Source organism: Sebastes fasciatus, chromosome 2, assembly GCF_043250625.1.
Source record: "Sebastes fasciatus isolate fSebFas1 chromosome 2, fSebFas1.pri, whole genome shotgun sequence".
Taxonomy (NCBI): Eukaryota; Metazoa; Chordata; class Actinopteri; order Perciformes; family Sebastidae; genus Sebastes; species Sebastes fasciatus.
Genome location: NC_133796.1, coordinates 19,832,437 through 19,856,444, shown reverse-complemented (window position 1 = coordinate 19,856,444; position 24,008 = coordinate 19,832,437). Strand labels below are relative to the sequence as shown.

Below are 24,008 nucleotides of genomic sequence, written 5' to 3'. Positions count from 1 at the left end.
TTGTTTGATGTATTCATTAGAGCATCTGATGGACAGTATCTAAAAAATCCTAATATCTAGCTCATATTTAGTCCTCATTTTTTAGTACGCAGTATGACATTGAAGTCTCCAGCTCATTAACGTCTGACCGCAGCACCATATTTTATTTTCATTTAATTGAATCTCAGTTTGGCAGTCGGTGATCCACAGATGAACGTTTACCTACCTACACACGTTGGAGGGTCAGGCTGCCAGTAGAATCTGTTATCCATTCGTACACATGTGATGGTGTCCAGGCCTTGCAGCTGGTAGCCAGGATCACACTGGAACGTCATGCTGTCACCAGGCTCCTTACTGTCCCCGTATCGAGAACCATTAACAGGGATGCCGGGGTCATTGCATGTTGTTGCTGTTGTTGCTGGAGAATGTGAGACAGACAAAGGGAGACATTTATTGACATATTGTTGGTTGACAAAAAGAGATTCAGAGAAAAGCACACAAACACAACATCTATCAGCAGCTGCAGACAAAGAATCAAAGAAAAACATGTGCTGTATTGTATAAAGACACACTATTGTCCCCCACATGGTCACTACTGAATGGGCTTACTGTCATCAGACTGACAATGAATGACTTATTTATTATTAAAGATAGCAGGGTAGCTGGAGATACATGTGACAACATGACCAGTTAGTAACTAAATGGTTCGTCCCTTCAGGTTCCATCAAATTGGGTCTTTTTTGCTTTTTAATTAGTGGCTCCCCTTCAGGGAAAGCAGTGTGCTTGGTAGGGATTCACAGCCATCAGCCTCTGTGTGTATTGGGTTCACAATTGTGTTTAAATATACTGGAGTGCCTCCATCACATCAAACAGTGTTTAAGGATTCAAAAAGGGACAATATATTTTTATCAACATTCGAGCAATATGCAATATGTGTCCGATTAGAATATAATCTGACTAAATTTAAAGGATATTTTATATAATTAAAATACTGCATTCTGTATGTACAAATGTATATTGTATATTTAGTAGGGCTGTCAAGCGGTTAAAATAGTTAATCGTGATTAATCTCAAATTTGACGCACATTTTTTATCGGTTCAAAATGTACCTTAAAGGAAGATATGTTGAGAAATTAACACTTAATAATGTATGTATATATTAATTATTGGAACAACATTGTTATTATTATTATTATTATTATTAACAACACAAAACAATAAACATTTTGTCCAGAAACCCTCACAGGTACTGCATTTAGCATATCTTGAGTTCAAGGGACCCCTTTGAAAATGGCCATGAGTTTTTCCTCGCGAGAATTTAGCACAAGTTTGGAGCGATATTTAGTCTCCTTTGCGACAAGCTAGGATGACATGGTAGCAATGGAATCCTGAGGTTTTCTAGTTTCATATGATACCAGTATCTTAAAACGGAGCCTGCTACAACCTAAAAATGGCAAGTTGTGTGAACATGTTAAAGAAATTAATGGCGTTAAAATGAATTTGCAAGAGAAAGACAAGACAGAATTTTCCACTGCTTGAATCCTCATTATACAATTATATCAGATCTTACTAGTAGAGTATGGAAGCTGACCTTCTGAAATACAATCCACACTGAGCATATAAATTATCTTTTGCACAAATATTCCAGCTGGTGTACGGCCAAACATAGTATCATAACATCACGTTTATTGTATTTTCCCAGTACAGAACAGTATATATTCTATCAGGGACACAGAGAGGGAGGAGAGAGGACAAAATGAGAGAAAAAAACTAAAACTGAGAAATAAATTTGTAGTATCATCACCCCTAAAAACCACTAGCTCAATAAATCCACAAACCTTGCTTTAAATAAATCAGTGTGGTGGCAAATACCATTACCTTTGCTTTAGTAAATCAACATTGAGGTAAATATAAGGAGTCATTACCATAGTAATGGAATAACAGTGCTTTGATTAGCATGTTAGTGAGTGCAAATATTTATTGTTTTAAATATGGGGAGAAAGGAAAAAACTAAATGTGTGAGATAGAGAGAGAGAGAGAGAGAGAGAGAGAGATAGAGAGAGAGAAAACATTGGGTGTAAATATTTATGACTGGAAATATGCATCTCTTTAAAAAAGTTCTGACAGTTAGGTGTTGGAGTTTGTGTGTGCACGCTTGTGCATGCAGATTTATGTGAACTGTAGAGCAAGTGGTGTACAGTAAGGGCTTGTGCAAGAATTGTGCTGGTAATAAATGGCTATGTAAAGATATACACGCACAAGAATGTGTGTGTGTGTGTGTGTGTGTGTGTGTGTGTGTGTGTGTGTGTGTGTGTGTGTGTGTGTGTTTGTGTGTGTGTGTGTGTTTGTGGATGCGCTGATGTGAATAAGCTGTTATAAAGAAAGGATGGTCGTGACTGTCTGCCTCTGATTGATTTTGCTGCTACAGTGGATCGCAGTGACTTTTGCCAATGATTCTAAAAGGACGGTGCACAAACATTTTTGGGTCCAGTGGCTCAAACAGCAAACACCATCCGTGCACCCAAAGGGCACAGTTATTGTCCAGGTTGCCTTTTCTTTTTTTATATAAAAAAGGAAAGAAATGGCAGCAACAGTTTGTGTTTGTTGACATTTCTTTGAGTAAGTATGATAAAAAAACTAAAATCTTTTTATAAAACTGACATTTAAAGACAATTTTTAGATTTATAGTTGATTATTTTGCAAATTCAAAACACCTAAAATGAATGGAAATGACTTTGTTCATTAGCATATAAAATGATATATTTTTTTATTATCTATCATTATTATCATTATTATTTTTATTATTTACCAATTTCTCAAAGAAACATTTCACAATGCTGTTAAATAGTTAACTAAGTAGTTTTGTAACTGCATCTCCTGGTTTCCCAACTGTAAGATACAACCAAAACTGAGCCACAGGTCTCTAGGGGGCTCCTTCAGTACTTAGCCTGGTCCCATGGTGAGATATTAAATTTCTCATTTCATTCTTTGGCTTTAGTTTTTCAGAAATCCTGTTAAATGCAGCATTAATTCCAGATTAATTATCTTATAGCCAATATAAATGAGGTTTATGTAATAACTAAAACTACTGTATATGTTTGATGAGTGCTGAGTTTGTTAATTAGCTAACTTAATTGATAACTCAGTAATTGTTTTTCTTCATAAATGGATAGTGGGGATAGAGTGAGACAGACCACCCAAATCAGTGCTTTAGTACAGTCATGGCACATTTTTGATTGTTTCCAGTCATTCAGAGTTTCCTTCACCACGTGATTTCCACGTTGAATGATTCTGATTTAGAGATAAATCCACTTACTGGAAAACTGGATAGAAAATCCTTGCTTGCTGATGAAATAATCAGAATCAAACTGCAGTGTGAGTATGTTGAAAGTCGAGTGGATATCTTCAGGTAAGGCCGGGCCTGACCATTCCTTCAACAGGATCCCCCCGTCTGATGGCCCAGATGGCCCGTCCCAAACTCTCAGGATATCGTGGCCGACCTCGGTGTCAAAGACGATGAAGTGAAGGCTGAGAAAACACACAAATTACACAGGAGATCAGAGACGCAACACAAACATTAACAACTGTTCTTTATTCAGTCATTTTACCAAAAATCAAGTCAACCATAAAATAAAATGAAGCAGAGCTGAGAACAGAGAGATTACACTAGCGCGCGCACACACAGGAATGTCAGCAATGTGTTGAGAAACACGATGGTGGCATAATGACTAATGTGGTGTACTCTCCTACACAGCAGTGGCTTTGACAGTGAACATTTATCTATAATTAGTGAATATATCAGTACCTGACAGTCTTGTGAGTGTTTACCTGTATAGTTTATGTAGAGTGAGTTAGCCAGGAAGCTTAGCCGGAGAAAAGCAATTCTGCAGATACTTGTTAGTATTGTTAGTTAGGTCTATTTGTTGTCTTATTTCTTTATGGGAAAACATTTCTTTTGGTGTCCTTTAATGCTGATAACTGTAGGCCATCATCATACTCACAGTTGCTTCAGTGTACATATCCAACTGCTTCATAATTACCTGATAGTCTTGCCTGTGTCAGCCTCTATAGTCCAGGTACAGTGGAGGTTGTTGTCATATGGAGCAGGATATCCCGGAGACAGAATCCGTCCAGACACTGCTCCACTTAAGTGACCTCCACACTCCGCTACAAGGACACGAGACAAAGGGATGAAAAAATGGAAAAATCCCTGGGGGAAAAAATAAATACAATACAACCACAGCAGGTATAACACATACTACTCTACACATTTAACTGGACAGATCAAACATAAAAGAAGCATCAGAGCATTTAACAAAGCAAGGATCGTGGGCAAACCCACATATTGAACGATTGCTGCAGGGTCACTATGAATTACAAACTAGTCTGCAGTAGATATTGTTGTGCAACTTGCAACAACTGCTCAGCCATAAAATCCACTCTTCTCAATAACAAAGACATTTGAACTGGAGAACATGAGTCACTTAATTAACTTTTTATAAGGTAAGCGAATAAAGAAAATAAATCCCATAAAGTTACACCGATTCACCTGCGTTGTCACGGTGAATCTGAACCCTAACACAACCGGTATGCTATAATCCCTGCTTCTTCAAGATGATGTGTTCATGTTCATCCTTTTACAGTATCTCTCTCAATTAGAGGTCTTCACAGTTTCTCAGAACTGAAACCTGACCCATGACCTGACTTGAACAGAGCTAAAATGATACTCTGTCTAATTGGGGTCAGGTCTTGTGTGTTTATAGGTCTAATATCAGAGTGGATCCAAATGGACGAGTGCGTACTCAGTTTCAGCTCTGATCACATGGTGGTACTGTATGTTATAATCTCAGCTGGAGGAAACATTTTTTGGGGGAAATCACTAACCTATGTAAAAAAAGCATTATTATCTTCACCCAGTTGGCTACAGAATATTAGTGAAGGTGAAAATATGACTTTCTAGGTGTGTAAAAATACACTGATCTGGATCAATATGTATCGATGCAATGACTAACGATCCAATATCATCAATGTAAAGTGAAAACATCGATACATATCATCATCTTTAAGATGAGCTTATATTTAAAAATTCTCAAGGCACGTCTGTGTCACCATTTCCGTCCAAGCGCAGCTCATTCCTACAGAGCCCAGTAATAAAACTGTCAAATCATATCGATTGTAATGAAACTGATTCTGTTAAATAGTGATATGATATTGTCTCATATCGATTGCAGGCCCCTGAACTGAATTGAAATCGTATCGTATCGTGGCAGACTTTGTGACATCAACAAATATCGTGGCATTGTCCAAAGAATCAATATAATATTGTATCATGATAAAACATGTGATTTACACCTCTATGACTTTCAATGTTGCTATAAATAAATCTTTGACGCATATAAACAAATCATTTCTGGAATTAGTTTCTATGACTTAACATTTGTTCTCAGGATATTATTATGATTATTATATTGCTGCTCTTTTTAAGCTGCTGCAGTGTTGGCATTCACTACGATCTGTTCGGGTCGACCATGTTTTGGATCCAGTCTACTTATCCTGCAAATTAATTTATGCACATTGGGTAGGTATCCACAAGTCCGTTTCGGATTGGGTCCAGCATCGTCCAGGACCTGTGACGACCTCTACTCTCAATCATCCAGATTCTCTGTATCATATATCTTGGTTTTCTTTCCAGCCCTATTAACATCTCAGTTCATCTCTCATAAGAGGCTGCTCCGCTACTTTCCTGTAAATTACTCTGAGGTGTGAAGGTTGAGTTAAATGATAATCAGTTAAAAAAGGCCTAGAATCATTAAATCAACCTTGAAGTATCCGAGCTCCTGTTATACACTTTCAAGGTTGGTGAATAACTTCGATGGCTGTTTTCGCTCAAGGATTTCCCAAAAGTGTTCAAAGTTCAAGAAAAAAATGCTGTTTAATACACAAGAGAGAATTGTCTTTTTGTGTTATTTTTGTATTGTTTTCAGTGGCGAGGAACAGGGGAGATAGCAGGAAGCAAGGGAAAAGGCTGGGAGCAGATTTGAACTCATCATGGTAGTACATGGTAGCCCACTGAGCCAGCAGATCGCTACTGATTAGAAAACAGTTTGGTAGAGAGAACGCTTCATATCAGTGTGTGCATTGCGTGTTTGCGTGAGTTAAAAGGGCACCATTAACACAGTTCTGCAATCTGCAATGCCATGACAACCTACTGCTGTTGCATTGCCCTCGGCAGAATGCTCACAAATACACATTCATGTAAGCACAAACACAAAGGGTGTAGCGATACAATTACACACGAGGCCAGAAACACATGCTTAAAAACATGCATGCAGTTACGCAAGCTCATACACACATATGAATGCACACACCCACACACAATAATATAACCAGTTGTTTCAGTCCCTGGTGATAGAAAACACAGGAGGAAAGGCAACTACGCCAATGACGACTGCAATTTCCCGGCATAGAAAAAGAAAGAGAAAATAAGAGGCACACACATATACAGGAGAAGATAGACAGGTTTACTGCATGAATAGAGAACGAGAGAACGTCAAAAAGAGTCAGAGGTAGACCACCACTCTGTTTGACTCAATGTGGGGGGGGGGAGAGAGAGAGAGAGAGAGAGAGAGAGAGAGAGAGAGAGAGAGAGAGAGAGAGAGAGAGAGAGAGAGAGAGAGAGAGAGAGAGAGAGAGAGAGAGAGAGAGAAAGATGGTATAGAAACAGCCTGAGGCAAAACCATCTCCTCATCTCCATGCAAGTACATGCAGATATGGGACCGAGCCAGACAGGCAGGGGAAGAGACAGTCAGAGAGGCAGAAAGACAAACGCCCCGGCAGACAGACAAAGGAGGAAGATACAAAGGTAGCTATAGAGGTAGTTAGCCCAGGGCTCTGCCAGCAAGTATTCTCCTGGTTGCTGGCTTACCTGAAATAAGGCAGCGACAGAGCAGCTACAAATTAATGACTGACTGCAGAGGTACACAGGGACACACACACACACACACACACACTGAGATTTACACACATCCAGCCAAAAACGCATACTCATTCTCATTCACACCCACATACATACCCACACACACCTATGCACACACATTCTTTTTTAGTTGCCATTAGCAACCACATCAGGCCATGTCCCACCTCAGCGAGCTCAGGTGTGCTGGCAGGTTAGACAGACACAAGGCTTGGCTCCGCAGTAGGGAATTCCAAATTAACATGTGCCAAGTGCCCGCGTCTACCCAACAAGGTAAAAGCACTTACAGGGAGAGTGGTTTAATTTGTAAAATATGCAAAACCACAAAATATTTATGGTCAAGCAGGAATTAGGGGCTTCAAAAAAATGTGAATTTGCTTCAGGGATTTCAAAGATAGCTAGGAACAATAGGAACAAACAAACGTCGAGTTCATGCTTCACTGGTACCAGCTGTACATGCTGCAGCTAAAACACAAAACTACTTTCACAGGTCCATGAGCTAAAGGGGGAAAAAAAAAATGTCATGGCACCTGAGTCGTTTGGCACACTCCTCTCCAACCTAATTAAGAGCTGCCATGTGCCAACTAAAGCTAAATCTGCCCTCTGGCAGCTTATCTACCTTAAAACCTAGAAAATATTCAAATATATTTTAGATATGCCGAATGAGAAACCTTTATTTTTGTCATTTTTGTCACGCTATTGTGGGAGTGAAACATCAGCAGTCAAACAGATGGCTGATTATTACATTATGCGTTCGGGCAGCTTTCCTTCAAGCTCTAATAATCTTCTCAATGTTGTGTTCTTTCACCTGTTTATGAATGTGTTTGCATGACATTCATATTAGAAATAAGCCGTCTTCCTTATTAAGTCAATAAGAACCACAGCATTTTGGTGTTATACCTAGCGGTACAGGATGTATGATTGGAGTTTAACATTTTTACAATTAAAATAAATTGTTAATTTGTCGTCACTCCCTGTAGCTCTCGGTTTAAGAATTATCTAAAATCTGACTCCTATATAGTGTTGCAGGGATGATGTAATTTTGTAGGCCAACCAGGAAGTTAGCATCGCCCTGGGTTCCCTCGACAAAAAGCCAATGGGATTTTTCCATTGGGTTTTGGATTATGGATTATGAGCTCTGTGGCAAACAAACGTTGATGATATTTACACGTTTTGTTCCGTAACATAATCTCCACAGATGAACTACACTTTTATGATTTTTGAAGTCTGAATGCAATAGCCAGAAGTAAAAAGCTAACGTTAGGCTATAAACAAACTACACCACGGTTGCATGACTCCACGTCACCACCACTTAGCTAAAGGCGTACTAGTGTTCACAATGATGACGTTTAGTAGTCTCATTTAGCCACTTGTTAGCAACCGCCTTTTTAAGACACGTAAAGGCTTCAAAATTCACTAGTGGGATATTTACTGACATATCTTATGTCGTAAAACAAAATGTTAAAATCTCGTAAACTTGTATTAACCACATACCTTATTTCAGGCATCCAACTAAAAACAAAAAAAACACTGACTTCAAGACGAGGGAACCAGAAGTGCTAAAACGCAAACTCATTTCCAGGTTTTGGGACTCATTCCTGCACCACTCTATTCCCAGAATATTTTCTGTATCATAATTAGTCATCCTACGGTATGACAGCTGATGTGGGTGTAGAGTAAACTAGCTTAGATGACAAAAGTTGAATCTCTCCAGGTGGAATTGATGCCACTACTTTGACTATATTGACATAAAAGCATACAGGCAAGGGAAATTAATTGAACGTAGGATGCAGTCATCAATTTTGGGTTGTCACAGTAAAGTGCGTATGGGTGCACTTTCACTCCAGTCGGTGTTGTCCAGTATCTGAGAAGATACACTCAACAATTTCAGATGAATAAATATAGTTTTTTACATTACATCATTTTTATGCCGTCTGAAAAAAAGTCCCTCCTGATAAAATATTCTATTTATTGTGCAGACTCAGAATAGAACAGAAAGCTCAGGATCCTGTCAAAGTCCTTGGCATAAAATACTGTGCGCACCTTCAGGGTACAAGAAAGTAGTCTGGCTTACATTATAAATTTATCACAGTTCAATTCAGACAGTCATCCCCTATTTTTGCACCTTAAGCATGCCATCCTTAAAATACACAGAAGCCTGGTGCACTAAAATCTCATGCCCGGTGACATCCTGCTGTCCACGCTCAAATAGTTTTTGCGTGCACGCGTTGATGGATCAGCAAGGGCTTTTTTTACTCAGAGGTGTATCAGCGCCGCTATGAATATTTCCCACAGAGGGTTGAATCAGTCCCCATGCCCTCCTTTCAAAGTATTCACCTGTCACTTGTTCATTCACTCTCTCTTTTGAATCACCATGCTCTTGCTCGAGCTTAGAAACAGACGAGTAGCTTCGACTGCGGCTTTACCCCGTGCTATATTTCTCATTGTTAATAATGCAGATCTTGTAGTCCTGAATTATTGATGGACGTAGATCCTACACATGTGCATACTAACCGATACAGGAAGGAAGTGGTTTGTCCCAGACGCGTCTGTCCCCGCTAAGGCAGGTCAGTGTGCTGGTGCCATGGAGACTGTATCCAGGGTTGCAGGAGTACAGGACAAAAGTGTTGGCATAATGGCCGTCGTCTTGGATCTTATAGCCGTAACTAGGGACACCTGGTTCCTCGCAGCGTACTAGGTCAAAACCTAGAAAGAGACACACATAGACACACAGAGAGAAACACACACAGGTACACGCACGCATACAGATTAGGTCTTCCTGTTCATGCAGTGAGGCGACATTGCATAAATGAACAGGGTGATTCAGAGCAGTTTTTGACAAGAGGACATAAGGTTATACTACTCTTCTCCTGAATCCCACTACATCCTGCAGAAGTATAAAGTTTGGACACTCACTGTTAATGCTGAAAATCTGACGTGACAGCTGCAGTGAGAGCTGCTGGACATTTCAACAGAGTCTACTCATATGCTCGTTTCTATACGACATTTCAAAAATGTATGGGCTTAGATATAATGATGTGTAGTGAGCGGCAACAGCTATAATATTTCTGGATTGAAAATGTGGCTTCTATATGAAACTGTGGAAAAACATCAAATGATAATTTCACATCCCACAAATATACTGTACACTTGAACGAGCACACTGCAAGGGACGTCTCTGTGTTTTGAAGATAACAAAGAACAGGAAAGTTTCCCGCCTGTAAGACAGATGGATAAACAAAGACACAACCTATTTTCTTTCCCTCAGGTCAGCCTCTTATGAACCCCTCAGACCAGAAGCGTCTAAGTTGCTGTGTAATGGACAATGAACAGTGAATTGGTCACTATCATAAACAGTTTTTTCAACATGTTTGGCTGTTTATAGTATAGAAGCCCACTTATGGCATGACAACTTACTGAAAACATATCTGATCAAAATTATGGCATTTACAAACCACACTGCAACCACATAGAGAGGTGCAGTTCCTTCCCTTTCCAATGGACCCCATTGGACCTTATTTCGGAAAAAAATTGTACGGTAGTCAACAGTGAGAGACAAATGTTTTTTTAATTTACGCCATGAATCAACACATAAGACGTTTGCTAATTTAAAACACAATTTTGCAAGTCAAGAAAGTCGCAGTCGTAGTATCATTTAGTTTTTGGTGAGAAACATCTCTCGTCTCGCTTAATATACGATACCAACACCAGCTAGCTAGCTATGTTCCACGCACATGGAGCACGCAGCAACTCTTGGTCTTTTTATCACCCGGGAAGAGAAAGAACAAGCAGACCCGTTACTCGTGAGAGAGACATCCCAGTAGGAAACACATAGGCATCGTAGCTTCAGCGAGAGAGACGTCACTTATGCGACTTTTGGGTGTGTAGTCTTTCTAATTAAGTATTTTCACAGTCTTATACTTGAACAGTTTTAAAACAAACTGTGACTTTCTTGACTTGCAAAAGCATTTTTTAAATTTACAAACATCATTTGCGTGATTCATGGTGCAATTCAAACAGGATCAAAAAATATTTGTCTCTCACCGTTGACTACCGTTCATATTTTTTCCAAAATAAGGTCCCATGGTGGGCCACTGGAAGGGGAGGGACTTCGCCTCTCTATAGACTAAATGTACAGTAACATCCATGGACTATAACCTCAGTAACGTTAAGAAAGTAAGTAAGATTGCCATTCAGGCTCTTCACTGAAAAGTTTTATGATATCCAAATTATATATTTAATTATTTCACCATAAATCAAGCTTTTGTTAGTAAAGACTAAAATGTGTTCTTGGCAGATTAGACAACATTAATCTCCACCAATCCTGTTGCCTGTAGTTGAATGATGTAATTTTGTAAAAAAAACAATATCTGTTATATCTGGACAGAATCGGGACACAATATCAGAACACCTCATAACAGCCTTGTCATAACAGCTTTTACACAGCCAGCAACTTTTTAAGTGAGCTGTCTCCACAGTTTTGTGAGGTGTGCCTACAACTGTCAAGCCCATCCTGCATCCATTTCAGTAAAACAGATGCACATCACCGTCAACCTTTCTTGTTAATGTCTTGAACAGATGTTTGAACTCGTATTTTACTCTATTAAAACAGCCTCTAACACTGTGTAGTATTGAAGCGGGTTTACTCAAGTCCCTGACCCTATTTAAGAAACCATCGCTGCTTCTCTTGGTCAGATGCTTCTCTCTCCCTTCTCCTGCATAAACCTGCCATCAATCTCTCTTATCTTTCCATCGACTCATCCATTGTAGCAGAACTTTGCAGAAGGTGTCACGTTCTCCAGTTAAACGACCTGCAGACTACCGGCTGTCTAATGGTTTAACTGACATACAGAGCATCCATCTACCATCCATATACCATCTACCTTCATCCGCTTGTCCCTCCGTCCAGTCACTCTTCCACTCCAGATGTGTCACTTTCTCACCTTCTTTTAATGACTTGCAGATAAATGCTCCTCTAATAGCCTCTTTGACTTACACAGCAGCTGGTCCTGCCTTCTTAACAGACTCTCTTTAAAGCCATTAAGATGCATTGTGTGTGTGTGAGAGAGAGACAGAGAGACTGAGAAAGAGGGTGTATGTGTGTGTGTTTCAAGCGTGCATATGCTCATTTCTTTTTTCTGTATGCTTGGTAAACTACTGTTGCACTTTGGACTCCACCTTCAACAGAAATTGCTTGGGAAACTGATTGTTGATCTCTTGTCAGCTGTCAGAAGGGAAAGTAATAGCTTGGTAATTTGCTGACTGAGAAAGACAAGTCTCTAGAGTTTTGTAGTACCGGTACATGACTCCTATTTTGTTCTGGTATGTAGCACTCAAAAATCACTTGACTGAGGCGCAGGACAGATGCAGGATATATTCATGAGTGCAATCTAACACAATCACTACCACTCTGGTTTTCAATTAAAAACATCTCCTTACAAGGACCTTCATGATGAGCTACTCAAAATTTAGGAAATTACTGTTTGTGTGCGTTCGTGTGCATGTGAAGGACTGTGTGTGTGTGTGTGTGTGTGTGTGTGTGTGTGTGTGCGAGAGTGAATGAGAGGGTTGCTTTCTATGTTTTGCCATACTCGAACAAACCATGGCTCTAACAGTACAAAAACAATCTGTATTGCTGTCCAGTTTCTAATTAACTTTCACAAACAACTCACTTGTGTATGTGAGGCGGAAGCCCTGATTGGTTCCAGAGGCGTTGCTGTTGAACTCCAACCACAAACGATTGGACGTACTATTGATGACAGGACCCATCATGCCATCGTGTGTGAAGTTGCCAAGGAAACGGGATGAAGTGTTCTCTCCATCATACACCTGTCAATCAAAGCACAGGAACAGGACCGCAGAGCATGAATGAAAACACAAGTTACCAGTATTCGTAGAGGATGTTTATGTGGGTGCAGGTCATCCAATTTAAGTAATGAGAATATGAGGTGAACAGGGCATCGCTGACCTGGTGTGGGAAAAAAAAGTACACCACAAGATGTGGTCAGTCCTGAAACCAAAATTGCAGGGCACAGCTGTATTGCCTGTGCCTCTCCTCTGCAACACACAGTGAGTCATCCAAAGACCAAAGAACACAAGCGAGGCAAAAAAAAACCTCACTGTGCCTCAGGAAATAGCCACTTTGCTTAGCTTTGCATCAGCGTGGACCTTGTGAAGCACCACAGAGATAGAGCCTAAAATATCACATGAAAGATGCTGAGGTCACAAGTGAGTTGTTAAGGGGCTCTATTACAGTCTGAAGAACTGATGAAGCCTCCCTTTCTTATGCTAAACCATCAAGATTATTAAGGAACAATTCCAGAGAAAAAATCAACAAAATGTGGTGGGTGGTTTCATGCTGGGTAAATAAATTGGTTACCTTACTTTAAATGTTGTTTGCTGCTAAAGTGGATTCAATTTAAAAGGTACAATTGATACCATTCAGCCACTAGATGTTGCATTCTCCCTCCTCATTCCATTGCTTTTACTTCACAACAAGCGGTTGCTAGTTCGTTGCACAACCTGCATATTTGATGGTTGAGTGGTGACTCAGACAGACAGATCATGCCAAGAGATGAATCTTTCGTGGTAGAGAAAACTCATTTTGCAACATGTAGCTATAGGCCGACATTGTTGCCACGGTAAATATTCACTTATCCTGCAGCCTGATGAAGACACCAGTGTCAAACTCAGCTATTTTTGTTGACGCTAACTAGCATCTGTATCACTGAGGAAAAGCCATACTTTTATTCGGCACCTTTCTAAAAGCTCTTAGGATGTATTGTTTTTTTTTAGAAATGATACGTCTACATAAAATTGTTATCAATATAACCTTTAACAGAGAAAACCATTAATGGGTAATACAGTTTTTCCTAAAAATCACCAGTAAAAGCTAGACGTCTCAGTATGCATGTTCTCCACTGTAAGTAAGCACTGAGTTAAAAACAGCAAGTCAGTGTCCGTGTGACTTGGTTTGAAATGCTGTCATGCATATAAGAGGAGGTGAAAATAGCAAGAAAGTGAAAACAAAATAGATTAGATTTCCAACAACATAAAAGCATCATTGGACTGTATTAATATTGCAAGATTTAGCTTGTATTCCCTTTGTTGATCAGCTTTTTCTTCTTCCCATTTGTACAAATTATGAAATTGATGAAGATGTTAACATTTTAACATTCTTGCTGGATTCAATCTCCTAACAATTCTGCTTCTCATCATTTGCATTATGATCATCAACCTGTAACTGTACATTCACAGTGGCAGCACAAACAAGACACAAAACAGCTGGAAGTCATTTATTTCAAATGAGCGCTGTGAGACAAGTAGACACCGAGGCTGGAGTAATGGCTGCCAGAAAGATCTTTGCAACTTGGCAACATAAGAGAGTTGAGCAGAGTGTAACAGTGTCCAACTGAAGGGTTGATGTGCACAAATCAATACTGCAGCACATTCACTCACCAAATATGTGCTCACTATATTTTAAGTACTTGTGTTTTCGCCAAAACGTGACTCAATACACAGTTAACAGATTTAGTTTGTTGTTTGGAACCAAAGTAAGCTAACATACAGTAAATACAAGCAACAAAGGGACTTGTACTGGCGACAAATGGAAGCTGTGTACTTTGGCATATTTTATTAAAAGTCTTGATTGCAACATACCGAGCATACAGATGGAGAGCGGAGAAGTGGATTTCACAGCAGAAGAGGTTAGGTGAATTTGTAATGGATGATTTTCAAACTTTTAAGAGCCACTTTTTAAGTTTACAGTATTTGTTATTGAGACAGGTTTGTTTGCTAATGGTCAAAAAATCTCTGAAAGCAGCTGTAATGTGGACAGTAGAGAAGTAGTAGTTTAGGAAGCGCTGACTATTTTTGACTGCAGTTTGAAGGGGAGAATTAGGGCTCTGAAGTACCTCATAATACTATCTCACAGCTGGGATATAAATGTGAACTGCTCGTGCTTATATTTGGCAGCCTGGGACACTTCCACAGATTGGTGGTGACAGGTCTGCAGGTGGCAGGAATGCCAAAGAAAAAAGGGTCTAAAAGCGATGTACTGTTCTATCTCTACAAGCACTGCCAGTCAGAGGAGACACCTCTACATGAAGCCAAAGCAGGAGCTACAGTATGCTCAGGAATATGATGAAGATAGAGAGACATGGGAAAAGGATACTGTGAGTTTAAAAGTAAAATCTCTAGCATTACTCCCCTAAACTTAAGTTTTCCGTCCCTGTTCCTCGCTCCCTACATCCCTCCAGTTCTGTCTGTCAGTAACCCCCAATTTTGCATCTGTCTGTCTGTCTGTCTCTCTCTATATTGCTTTCTGTTTCTCTCTCTTTTCCTTTCTGTTTCTCTCTTTCTCTCCTCCTCTCTCTGTTTCAGTAAAACTCAGCATGGTTAATGAAAAGCCCTGCAGCTCATAAATCAACATGTCACCATCTGCCACCCCTCCTCTCTCTGTCTGTCTTACTCTCTCCCTTTCTCGCTTGCTCGCCTACCACCTCTATTTCCATAGAACAATTCCTGCACACCCCTACTTTGTTTCCTTCTCATCCTCTCTTTTTTTTCTTCAGGGCTGGAGTACATCTGAGTAAATTTGGTCAAGCACTGTATTAAAGGACATTTTTAGGCGTATTATTGAGCTTGGCTAGCCCTTTCTTTAACAAGTGCCAGGGCAAGAAACTTAGCCAGTAGCAAAAGGAATTGTAATGAGGTGATTCATATGTTACAGGAGATTTTAGCCTAAAGCTTGCTGGAGCTGTCAAATAAATGGTTTGTGTTCAGCTGCAGTAACAGGCATTAGCTCCAATGCCATTGGCCTGGGGAGTGGCTTGCTAATTGCTAGCCTAAGTGGCACTTTGGGGCTTTTCCTTCCCGTTTTTTATAGTTTGCACGATGCTTTCTGCTAATTCTTTGGGAAAATTATAATCAACATACATGATGTCACTGACCTTATAAATAATTTTATACCATCACACAAGATGACTATCGTACAGATAATTTCATCACATCAAGCACCTGCTATATTTTGCATAATTATTACTTTTTAAATGACTATTTTGTACCCTATATTTATCAAATGACAGATGTTCAGGTGGAAAATGTGTAAGCGCCTTCGGCTGTTATGCCCATTACACGCAAGGAAGAAAAACTGGTGGAGACAATTTAGCTATTCTCATTACCAACCAATACCTGCATGTTATCAATAGCACATATATGTACTGTATGTACAGCTGCAATGATTAGTTGTCAATTATTTAATTAATCATCAACTATTTTGATAACCAATTAATCAGTTTGAGTAATTTTGTTAAGAAAAGAAAAAAAAAAGCTCAAAATTCTCTGATTCCAGCTTCTTAAATGTGAATATTTTCTGGTTTCTTTACTCCTCTATGACAGTAAACTGAATATATTTGAGTTGTGGACAAAACAAGACATTTTAGGACGTCATCTTGAGCTTTGGGAAACACTAATCGACATGTTTCACCATTTTCTGACATTTTAAAGACCAAACAATTAATCAATTAATCGAGAAAATAATTGCCAGATTATTCGCCAATGAAAAATATTTTTAGTTGCAGCCCTACGTGTATTAATTATCATGCCTGGTCAAACGTGTGTTGTGTTACCATCAGAGTATTTTGCACTGTACTGTATGTACATCACCATACATCTCTGTATTGCAACAGATGGCTTGTACACGGAGGAGAAATGACTGCAAGTGTTTACTTGCTTTTCATGTAATTTAAAAAGTTATTTGATATCAGTCATTTGAAGCCAAACTGCAGCCAAAAATCTAATATTGTTGTGTGTGCCCTGTGTTGAACGTGATGTGTCATTCTTGCAATCAGTCTTGGGGCCTCCCATTACTTTTTGATTGCTATGTTAGCATCCAGTGCATCCTCATTAACTTCTGTGATCTCTAGTCATTCTCTGTATTCTGTTCCTCTGTTCTGTTATTTTTTGATAAGGAATCAATTTATTACAGTAAATACTATGTCAAAAGCCTTGTGAAGAACACAATCATAATTTGACAAAAGAGCAAATGCCTTCCTCTGCTCTCCAGTCTTGGTGGTTGCATCCCTTTGTTGAATTAAAGAGACAATGGCATACTGTAGTGGGAGGGGGGATGTGTTGTAAAGCAAGGCATGTTGGAAAGTAAGGAAAGAAAACTTCAGGAGGCTTCTCTTCAGGATTCAGGCTGTGATGGAAGATACTGTATAAGCAGTAATTAAGCGTGTTTATGTCTGTTAAAGGGACTATTTGTAACTTTCAGAAATGCTTCTTAACAGCGACACCTGTGGCCGTGAAATCAACGAAAGTCAGCGTCGGGCTCGCACTTGCTCGCTCTAAATATACCTGAACGAGCATCGCTCAAAACAGTGAGGCGACACACGTCAGCTAAAACCACAATATCACTCTATATTTCAGCTGCTTGGCAGAAATGTGAGCTGACCAGACGAAGGTCTCTCCATGAACATGATTTAGATCTGATCTTAGTGTTGGCTTTTCCTGCCTCAGCGCAGGCTGATGCAGTGGGGCTCTGCAGCGGGGCTCTGCAGCGGGGCTCTGCAGCGGGGCTCTGCAGCGTGTCTCCCTGCTCTCTCCCTGCTCTCTCCGCCCGCAGCCGGAGAGAGCAGGGAGACACCGGCACCCGGTCGGTAACGACACGATAACGTTACTCGCTGAGGAGCTCCGTCACTTCACAAGACACGGGAAACCTCTGTTGGTCTGGAGGAGCTGCAGCAGTTATTTCTGCACAAACGTCCACTGTACATTCGCTAGATATTCTCAGAGCTAAACTAACTCGTCTGCAGTGTGGAGTGAGCGCGCGTTCACGTCTAGAGGTGGAGCGAGCAGAGCGGGAACGCGTGCGCTGTCTGAGTGAAGGCAGGCAGGCAGAGGAGGAGAGCGCATATGCGAGAGCGCATGTGTGGCGACCCGCTACATTTATACGCTTAAAAAGTTACAAACAGTCCCTTTAACCATCTTGATGTCACTTTCCTTTCCTTTCAGTGGATTTTTCTTTGATACTGTACCTATCCCACTGGAAGCATTTCCCCCTTTACAATGCTGTTATGCCTCTCTGAAAGTCAGGGAGAACACTGCTAATACAATCTAACCAGAGACAGGCTCAGCCAATGCTCTAGGCCTAATACTGATAATACACTCTAACCACATACTGGCTTAACCATGCCCCCAGGCCTAATACCGCTAGGAGACATTGTGAACAGAAACAGTTTCAGACGATGTCTGTAGGACAGCGTCAAGACTGTAAAACAGCTCACACAGCTGCTCCTGACTGACACTGAAGAGGATTTATGAGGAATTATGAGCCTTGGGAACATCTGTAATTCTCTTTATATTTAAGATGTACATAAGTAAGCACATCCAATGACAATGACAACTCCGGCAGACTGAAGAATCGCAAGAACATATTGCAGATCAAGTCTACAAAAGTGTCTCCAACACATCTCGCCCAATTACAGCTGACATTACATGATCAATATGGTTTTTTTTGTAACAAAACAAAGGCTAATAGTTGAGACATTTGTCTAAATACAAATCATTTTTGCTGCAGTCATGGGATACCAGCCTGCATACAGGCAGTTTTATACATTGTGTGAATAATACATTTCCGTTCTATTCTATAGCAATTTTTTTTACTTAGTGTTACCACATATTACAACCAATAAAAGTGTATAAAATCCAAAGTTAACCTTCAAATCCGACAATAATACACTGTAGTGGGTTTGTTAGAGGTTTAAGGGAGGCTGAATGGATCCCTTTGTGCCCCTGTTTCCCAAGCGTTCATTCAGCCGTGGATGGCCACTGCAGCAGGAGCACCATCAGCACTAATAGAGAACATGGGTAATAAACCCCTGCAGGGATGTTACTGCTTCTTACAACAATGTTTAACACATCTAACAGCTAGGGCTCACCTTGCTAATACAATTTAACTACATACTGGCTAAACCGAGCATTCAAAGCTCCTCCCGTCGTTCAGGTCTTTTTCCTGCACACCTCATATACGTAATTAAGGGCTCCACATTCCCTGACATCTTAATTGGACCAGGTGTGCATGGCTGGAACAAAAGCTTGCACAACGGATAGGCTGAGAGAAATGCATTGAGAAAGTTTGAGCACCGCAATGCAACAGAAAAATGACTACTGAGCATACAGACATAAAATGTATAGATGAGAAATATTCATTCCAGGCAGTTCTTTGCTTTTGTGTCAAGTACAGAAGAAGGAGCAATCCATGCATGGAAACCTCCCTGAGAGGTCGCTGTACCTCTTGATCAATGACTGAGCTCAAAGGAAGCCACTTCATGGCTAACATTAATTGAAACTACATACACAAGTCAAGTCGAGGTTGAGTATTTTGGTATTTCTTGTTATATTGTTGAATGATATATGCAATCACGTTCACCAGAAAGGTATGTGGCTTTGAACATTAAAGTAACATGCTACTGGCTGGCCATACTACTATCAGTACTCTTCGATATGTCTTTTATATCTCTACATAAATAAAATCCCAAATATTTCACTAAAATCTAACAAATGACATACAGTATTTAAACCTGCTTCAAAAAGAGCAAATAGAAAATAGCTTTTTTCTACGTGGTGTAATCCTCAAATTTAGAGTTTTCATTTGGCTCTTTCCATAAATCCTTATAATTAATTAAGATTAAAATACTTCAGTACATTATCATTTAAAGGCCAAGATGGACAATTATTTTATAGTTAAAAACAGAAAGTTGGTTTGTACACATGTAATGCAGTGCCAGATAAAGCACGGATGGAAACGTGTCGTACAAGCCAATTCTAATAATAGATCCTTAATCATATACAGTATCTATATGGTCTTAGTGTGTGGTCACCACAACAAACACTTGTGGTTTATTTTTCTTCCCGGCACATCATGTTACTGTGTTCATGTTTAAGCTAGCATCTCAATTCAATTATAGTTTTCTTTTGAAGCTTAACTGGAAACAAACCAAAGATGAAATAATCAGTTCAAGCATATATGTGTCAAAGCATATACATCTTTGCATATAGACAGCTTTTGATTAGGACTATAATCTTATATGTGCATTGTGTGTGTCTCTGAATCTTTAAATACTGTTTATAAATTATGCATTTATGGATTTTGTACCTCCTGATTGGGAAAAGCTTGCCATATTGTGTGTATGTGTGCACGCATACCTTGAGATAGTCTCCATCTTGCAATGAGAAGCTCTCAGCTTTCAGCCTGATTCCTTTGCCCTTTTCGGTAGTGATGCGGTAGATGCACTCGTGGTTGTTATCGTAGTTGGAGGGGAAGTTAGGAGAGAGCAGAATGCCTTCTGGTCCTAGTGAGGAGGCACCACACTCCGCTAGAGCAAGAGAGTAAAGGAGGCAGGGACGGTGAGGATCAAAATCACAGCATTTCTACCTAATTATCTTTGAGCAGTCAGAATATCTGGGCTGTCTTGTTGTGTAGAAAAAGAGAGGAGAGGAGACGACTCACGATTCTACATGAAAGAGAGAGAATAGAAAAAAAGTGCATATCCAGTATAACCACAAACCTTATTCATCTCAGCAGACAAGATACTAATAATGATGATAATAACAGTGGATCATACAGTATTACATAACTTAAAAGCACTGGTTTGAAATGTGCTTCAAATACAACAATAAAAACAAGGATGAAGAACAGCAAAACGCATTCAAACGAAAGCAATTAAACATAAACTGAAAAAGATTAAAATGAGAGCAAGATGAAAATCACTGCATAAAAGCAGGTCTGGATTAGTTTGTTAGAAAAAGTGTTTCATAGAAATTATACAGCATTATCTAGCAGGTGCAGTGCCTATCAAAGTTTAGGAATTCAAATAAGTGGTACTTTGTGTAAATAGAGTTTTGTCATATGGAAATGAGGAGAGGAGAAAAAGCAGGCTTTTAACTCCCACTGAGGAGGACCACCATTACTTGGAAGGGAGAAAGAAGAAATTGAAGTAATGAGATAGACAAGAGAGAAGCCGGTGTGGAACAACGTCGAACTCACTGAGAAAAACAAAAGGGAAAAAAAAAGATGCAGTGTTTATCAAATCAAAACAAAAAAACAACATTTTTGTAAATGTGTAGTTTTTAAAGCAGATTAGACTAGGAGCTAGGAAGCATTTATTCAAGGATGCGACCGGCAATTATTCAGAAAACACTTTTGAAAGTGAGGACAGCACTATAGAGAGAGAGTGAGAGAATACAGGATAGTGAACGGGGAGAAGAAAGGGATGAAGAGGAAGAGAAGATAGCAGATGAACCAAGGCAGACATCGGTCTTTTGAAAATATGCAGAGAGAAATTAGAAAAGGGAGAAGGGGAGTAACAAAAGACACTCTTCATATAGCAGCTAATGCCCTAATTATCTACCCAAGGACTGTCTAAATACAGAGGGAGACACGGAGAAACAGTTAGAAAGAGAGACAGCGAGCTAAAGAGAGGGACATTTGGATAGAAAGAGAGGGAGAGGGATGAAGTGAATGTTGCCAGCTGCTATTATAGCATTTTCAGTCTGCTCTTTTTTGGGGCTTGAAGATTACCGGCAGCCACAAGTCAGACTCTCATAAATTACCAGCAGCATCCAAGGAAACACTGATACTCATCAAATACCAGCAAATTACAACCTGCTAACAGCCAAATCCCAGCAAATAAAGCCAACTGTCAACCAGTCAAATAATAGTAAATTACCTTTGTGTCAGCAATAAAATGCTGGTGAATTACAACCAGGAAAATGCTGATACTTTAACTCTAGGCTTATTCATATGGTGAAAGAGTTCATTTGAAAGTTCTGTTTTACAAGCAGACGGTTATTTGCACAGAAGATAAACCCCTCCAAAGCTATAAATACTGAAGGCAGAAATACTTTTGAAAGGCATGTTACAACATCGCTGCCTGTATATATAACGCTGTGTAAAGAAAGCAACGTTGTATAAGGAAAGGTTGATAACTATGCAGTGCAATCTAGTCTGAATGCAAACAAAAATAATTGTATTTTGTATGAAATGTCAATCACATCATATTACATATTAGTTTGTCGGTCCACTTGACTGTCTTACCTATACATCGTGGTAGTGAGTTGCTCCAGACTCGCCTGCCTCCTCCCAGACAGGTGATCTTGCTGTCTCCCTCAAGTCGGTAGCCATTGAAGCAAGAGAAGGCAAGCGAGTCGCCAACTCGAAATCTGAATCCCGTCCTCCTGCTGTACGCTGGTACGCCGGGGTCCTCACATGGCTCTAAGTCGTATTCTACACATCCAGGAGACATATATGACACAGTTCAGGAGTCATTTAGACAAAAGTGGTGCGAAATGCACAGGAACTGTGTAAATGTTGACTAAGACTAAGAAATATAAGGTAAATAGAAAGAAATTAAAAACGTTTAAAAATTGTGGTTAGGAAAACTTTAAACCTGAGACCATACTGTATTTCACCTGTACCATTGATTGCAATTTGAGTTGATGGTGTGGTAGCTAATATTTTGATGGGCTCATTGTTGCCCCTTGTGGTCGTTGGGGTAAAAGAAAAACACTACAACTGCAGTTCTCACCATAAATTACCAGTGTTTTTTCTCTGCCCTTCTGGCCTCAGTGGGCAGTAATAAACCCATTACAACTTAGCCAACCTCAACGAGGCAAAGAACACTCGGCACTAGAAAACTTATCTGGACAAACAACATAGAGGTGAGATTTACGCTTTATTGGAGGTGTTTTCAAACAGTACTTTTCAGTTTTACAAGAGAAAAGGATGAAGACTATCTGGTTGGTTTGGTAAATGTATGTCTGGTTTTCTGCCCCACTTATGTTAAAGAGCAGCACATAGCGGCCTCCATGAGCTTTTCTATGGGACCTTCCAGGACTGTCACCCACGCAGTGGATGGGACAGTCCCAAACAGAGCCAAGAGTGCAATATCTTTTTAGGTTTTATGTTAGGTCTGTAACAATGACTAGAACATTAATCAGCCTAAAAAGGCATAACATTGGGTTTTAAAATGTATATATCTGTTACAGTTTGGCTAAGAGCTACAACGAAACTTCTTTCAGGGTTTCTGTAGTTACTGCTCTCTCTTACTTTGTAAGGCAGAATAATGTACCATGTTAGCACATCAGAATACAACCAACATACCGTTCCTGTTGTATTTGATATCTGTTCAGTCTGTCAGTCTACATCTGCAAGAGTTAGGCCTATGTCTGGCTAAAATAGCAGGTTAAGTGTAGTCTGTGAACGGACAGTTTTTGAGCTGATTTACTGTCCGAAAAAGCAAAAATCTGTTTCTGTTCTGATGTTCTTACCTGAGAAAGTAATATTAAATCCTTCATAGCTCATGGAAAAATCCGATATGAAACGTAGCTGAGCGCTGAAGTTCCCATAGAGTCCTGCTTTGACACTAGGAGGCAGCACTGAGCCAGTGAGTCGAGCTACTGGAACCAAGAAATTGCTGTCCTCAGTGATGGAAAGGTAGTCGTGGTTCTCCTCCAGATGGAAAGTGTGGAAAACCAGATGGACTCCTGGAAATCCATGGATGAATGGATAGATGGACGTATGGATGCATGGATGGATGGATAGATACACAGAGCAGCAGATGAACACAGACACCAAACCAGAAACACATATCAGGCAACATAAAGAGTGCAACTGCACAGCAATCTTCCAAACGTATCCATTTCATATTTATTAACATTCGAAGAAACAAATCTATTAAAAAACAGCATTTTTCCCAATCAAATGAATGGGTGTTTCTATTATGTCCGTGTATGTGTGTTCTTACCTTTCCCATGAGACACCTCGATAGTCCAGGTGCAGTTAAGAGAATTGGGGTAGAAATCAGGAAAGCCAGGAGACAAAATTGTCCCTGTTTTACCGAAGATATAACCTCCACAAAGAGCTACAGAGAGAAAGTGACAGACAGAGAAGGGTGGAAAAGAAAGGGAGGACAAATTCATGTTACCATTGTATTGTACAAACTGTTTGCAATGAGCTAAAGACAATGACCTCAACAAGTTCTTAAAAATGACT

The 24,008-nt window shown here is 39.8% G+C and overlaps 1 protein-coding gene across 3 annotated transcripts in view; it reads right to left on the bottom strand.

Annotated features, from left to right (window-relative positions):
* LOC141754265 (CUB and sushi domain-containing protein 1) overlaps positions 1-24,008 on the bottom strand; it is a 467,652-nt gene that overhangs the window by 104,114 nt on the left and 339,530 nt on the right. For all 3 annotated transcript variants that reach the window (XM_074613208.1, XM_074613217.1, XM_074613228.1), the window contains 9 exons: positions 23,761-23,877; positions 23,285-23,500; positions 22,053-22,241; positions 20,162-20,331; positions 12,625-12,781; positions 9,467-9,658; positions 4,020-4,146; positions 3,296-3,507; positions 206-397 (listed from right to left, as the gene is read on the bottom strand). In XM_074613208.1, the coding sequence (XP_074469309.1) occupies positions 206-397; positions 3,296-3,507; positions 4,020-4,146; positions 9,467-9,658; positions 12,625-12,781; positions 20,162-20,331; positions 22,053-22,241; positions 23,285-23,500; positions 23,761-23,877 (1,572 nt within the window). The remainder of the gene's footprint in view (positions 1-205; positions 398-3,295; positions 3,508-4,019; positions 4,147-9,466; positions 9,659-12,624; positions 12,782-20,161; positions 20,332-22,052; positions 22,242-23,284; positions 23,501-23,760; positions 23,878-24,008) is intronic.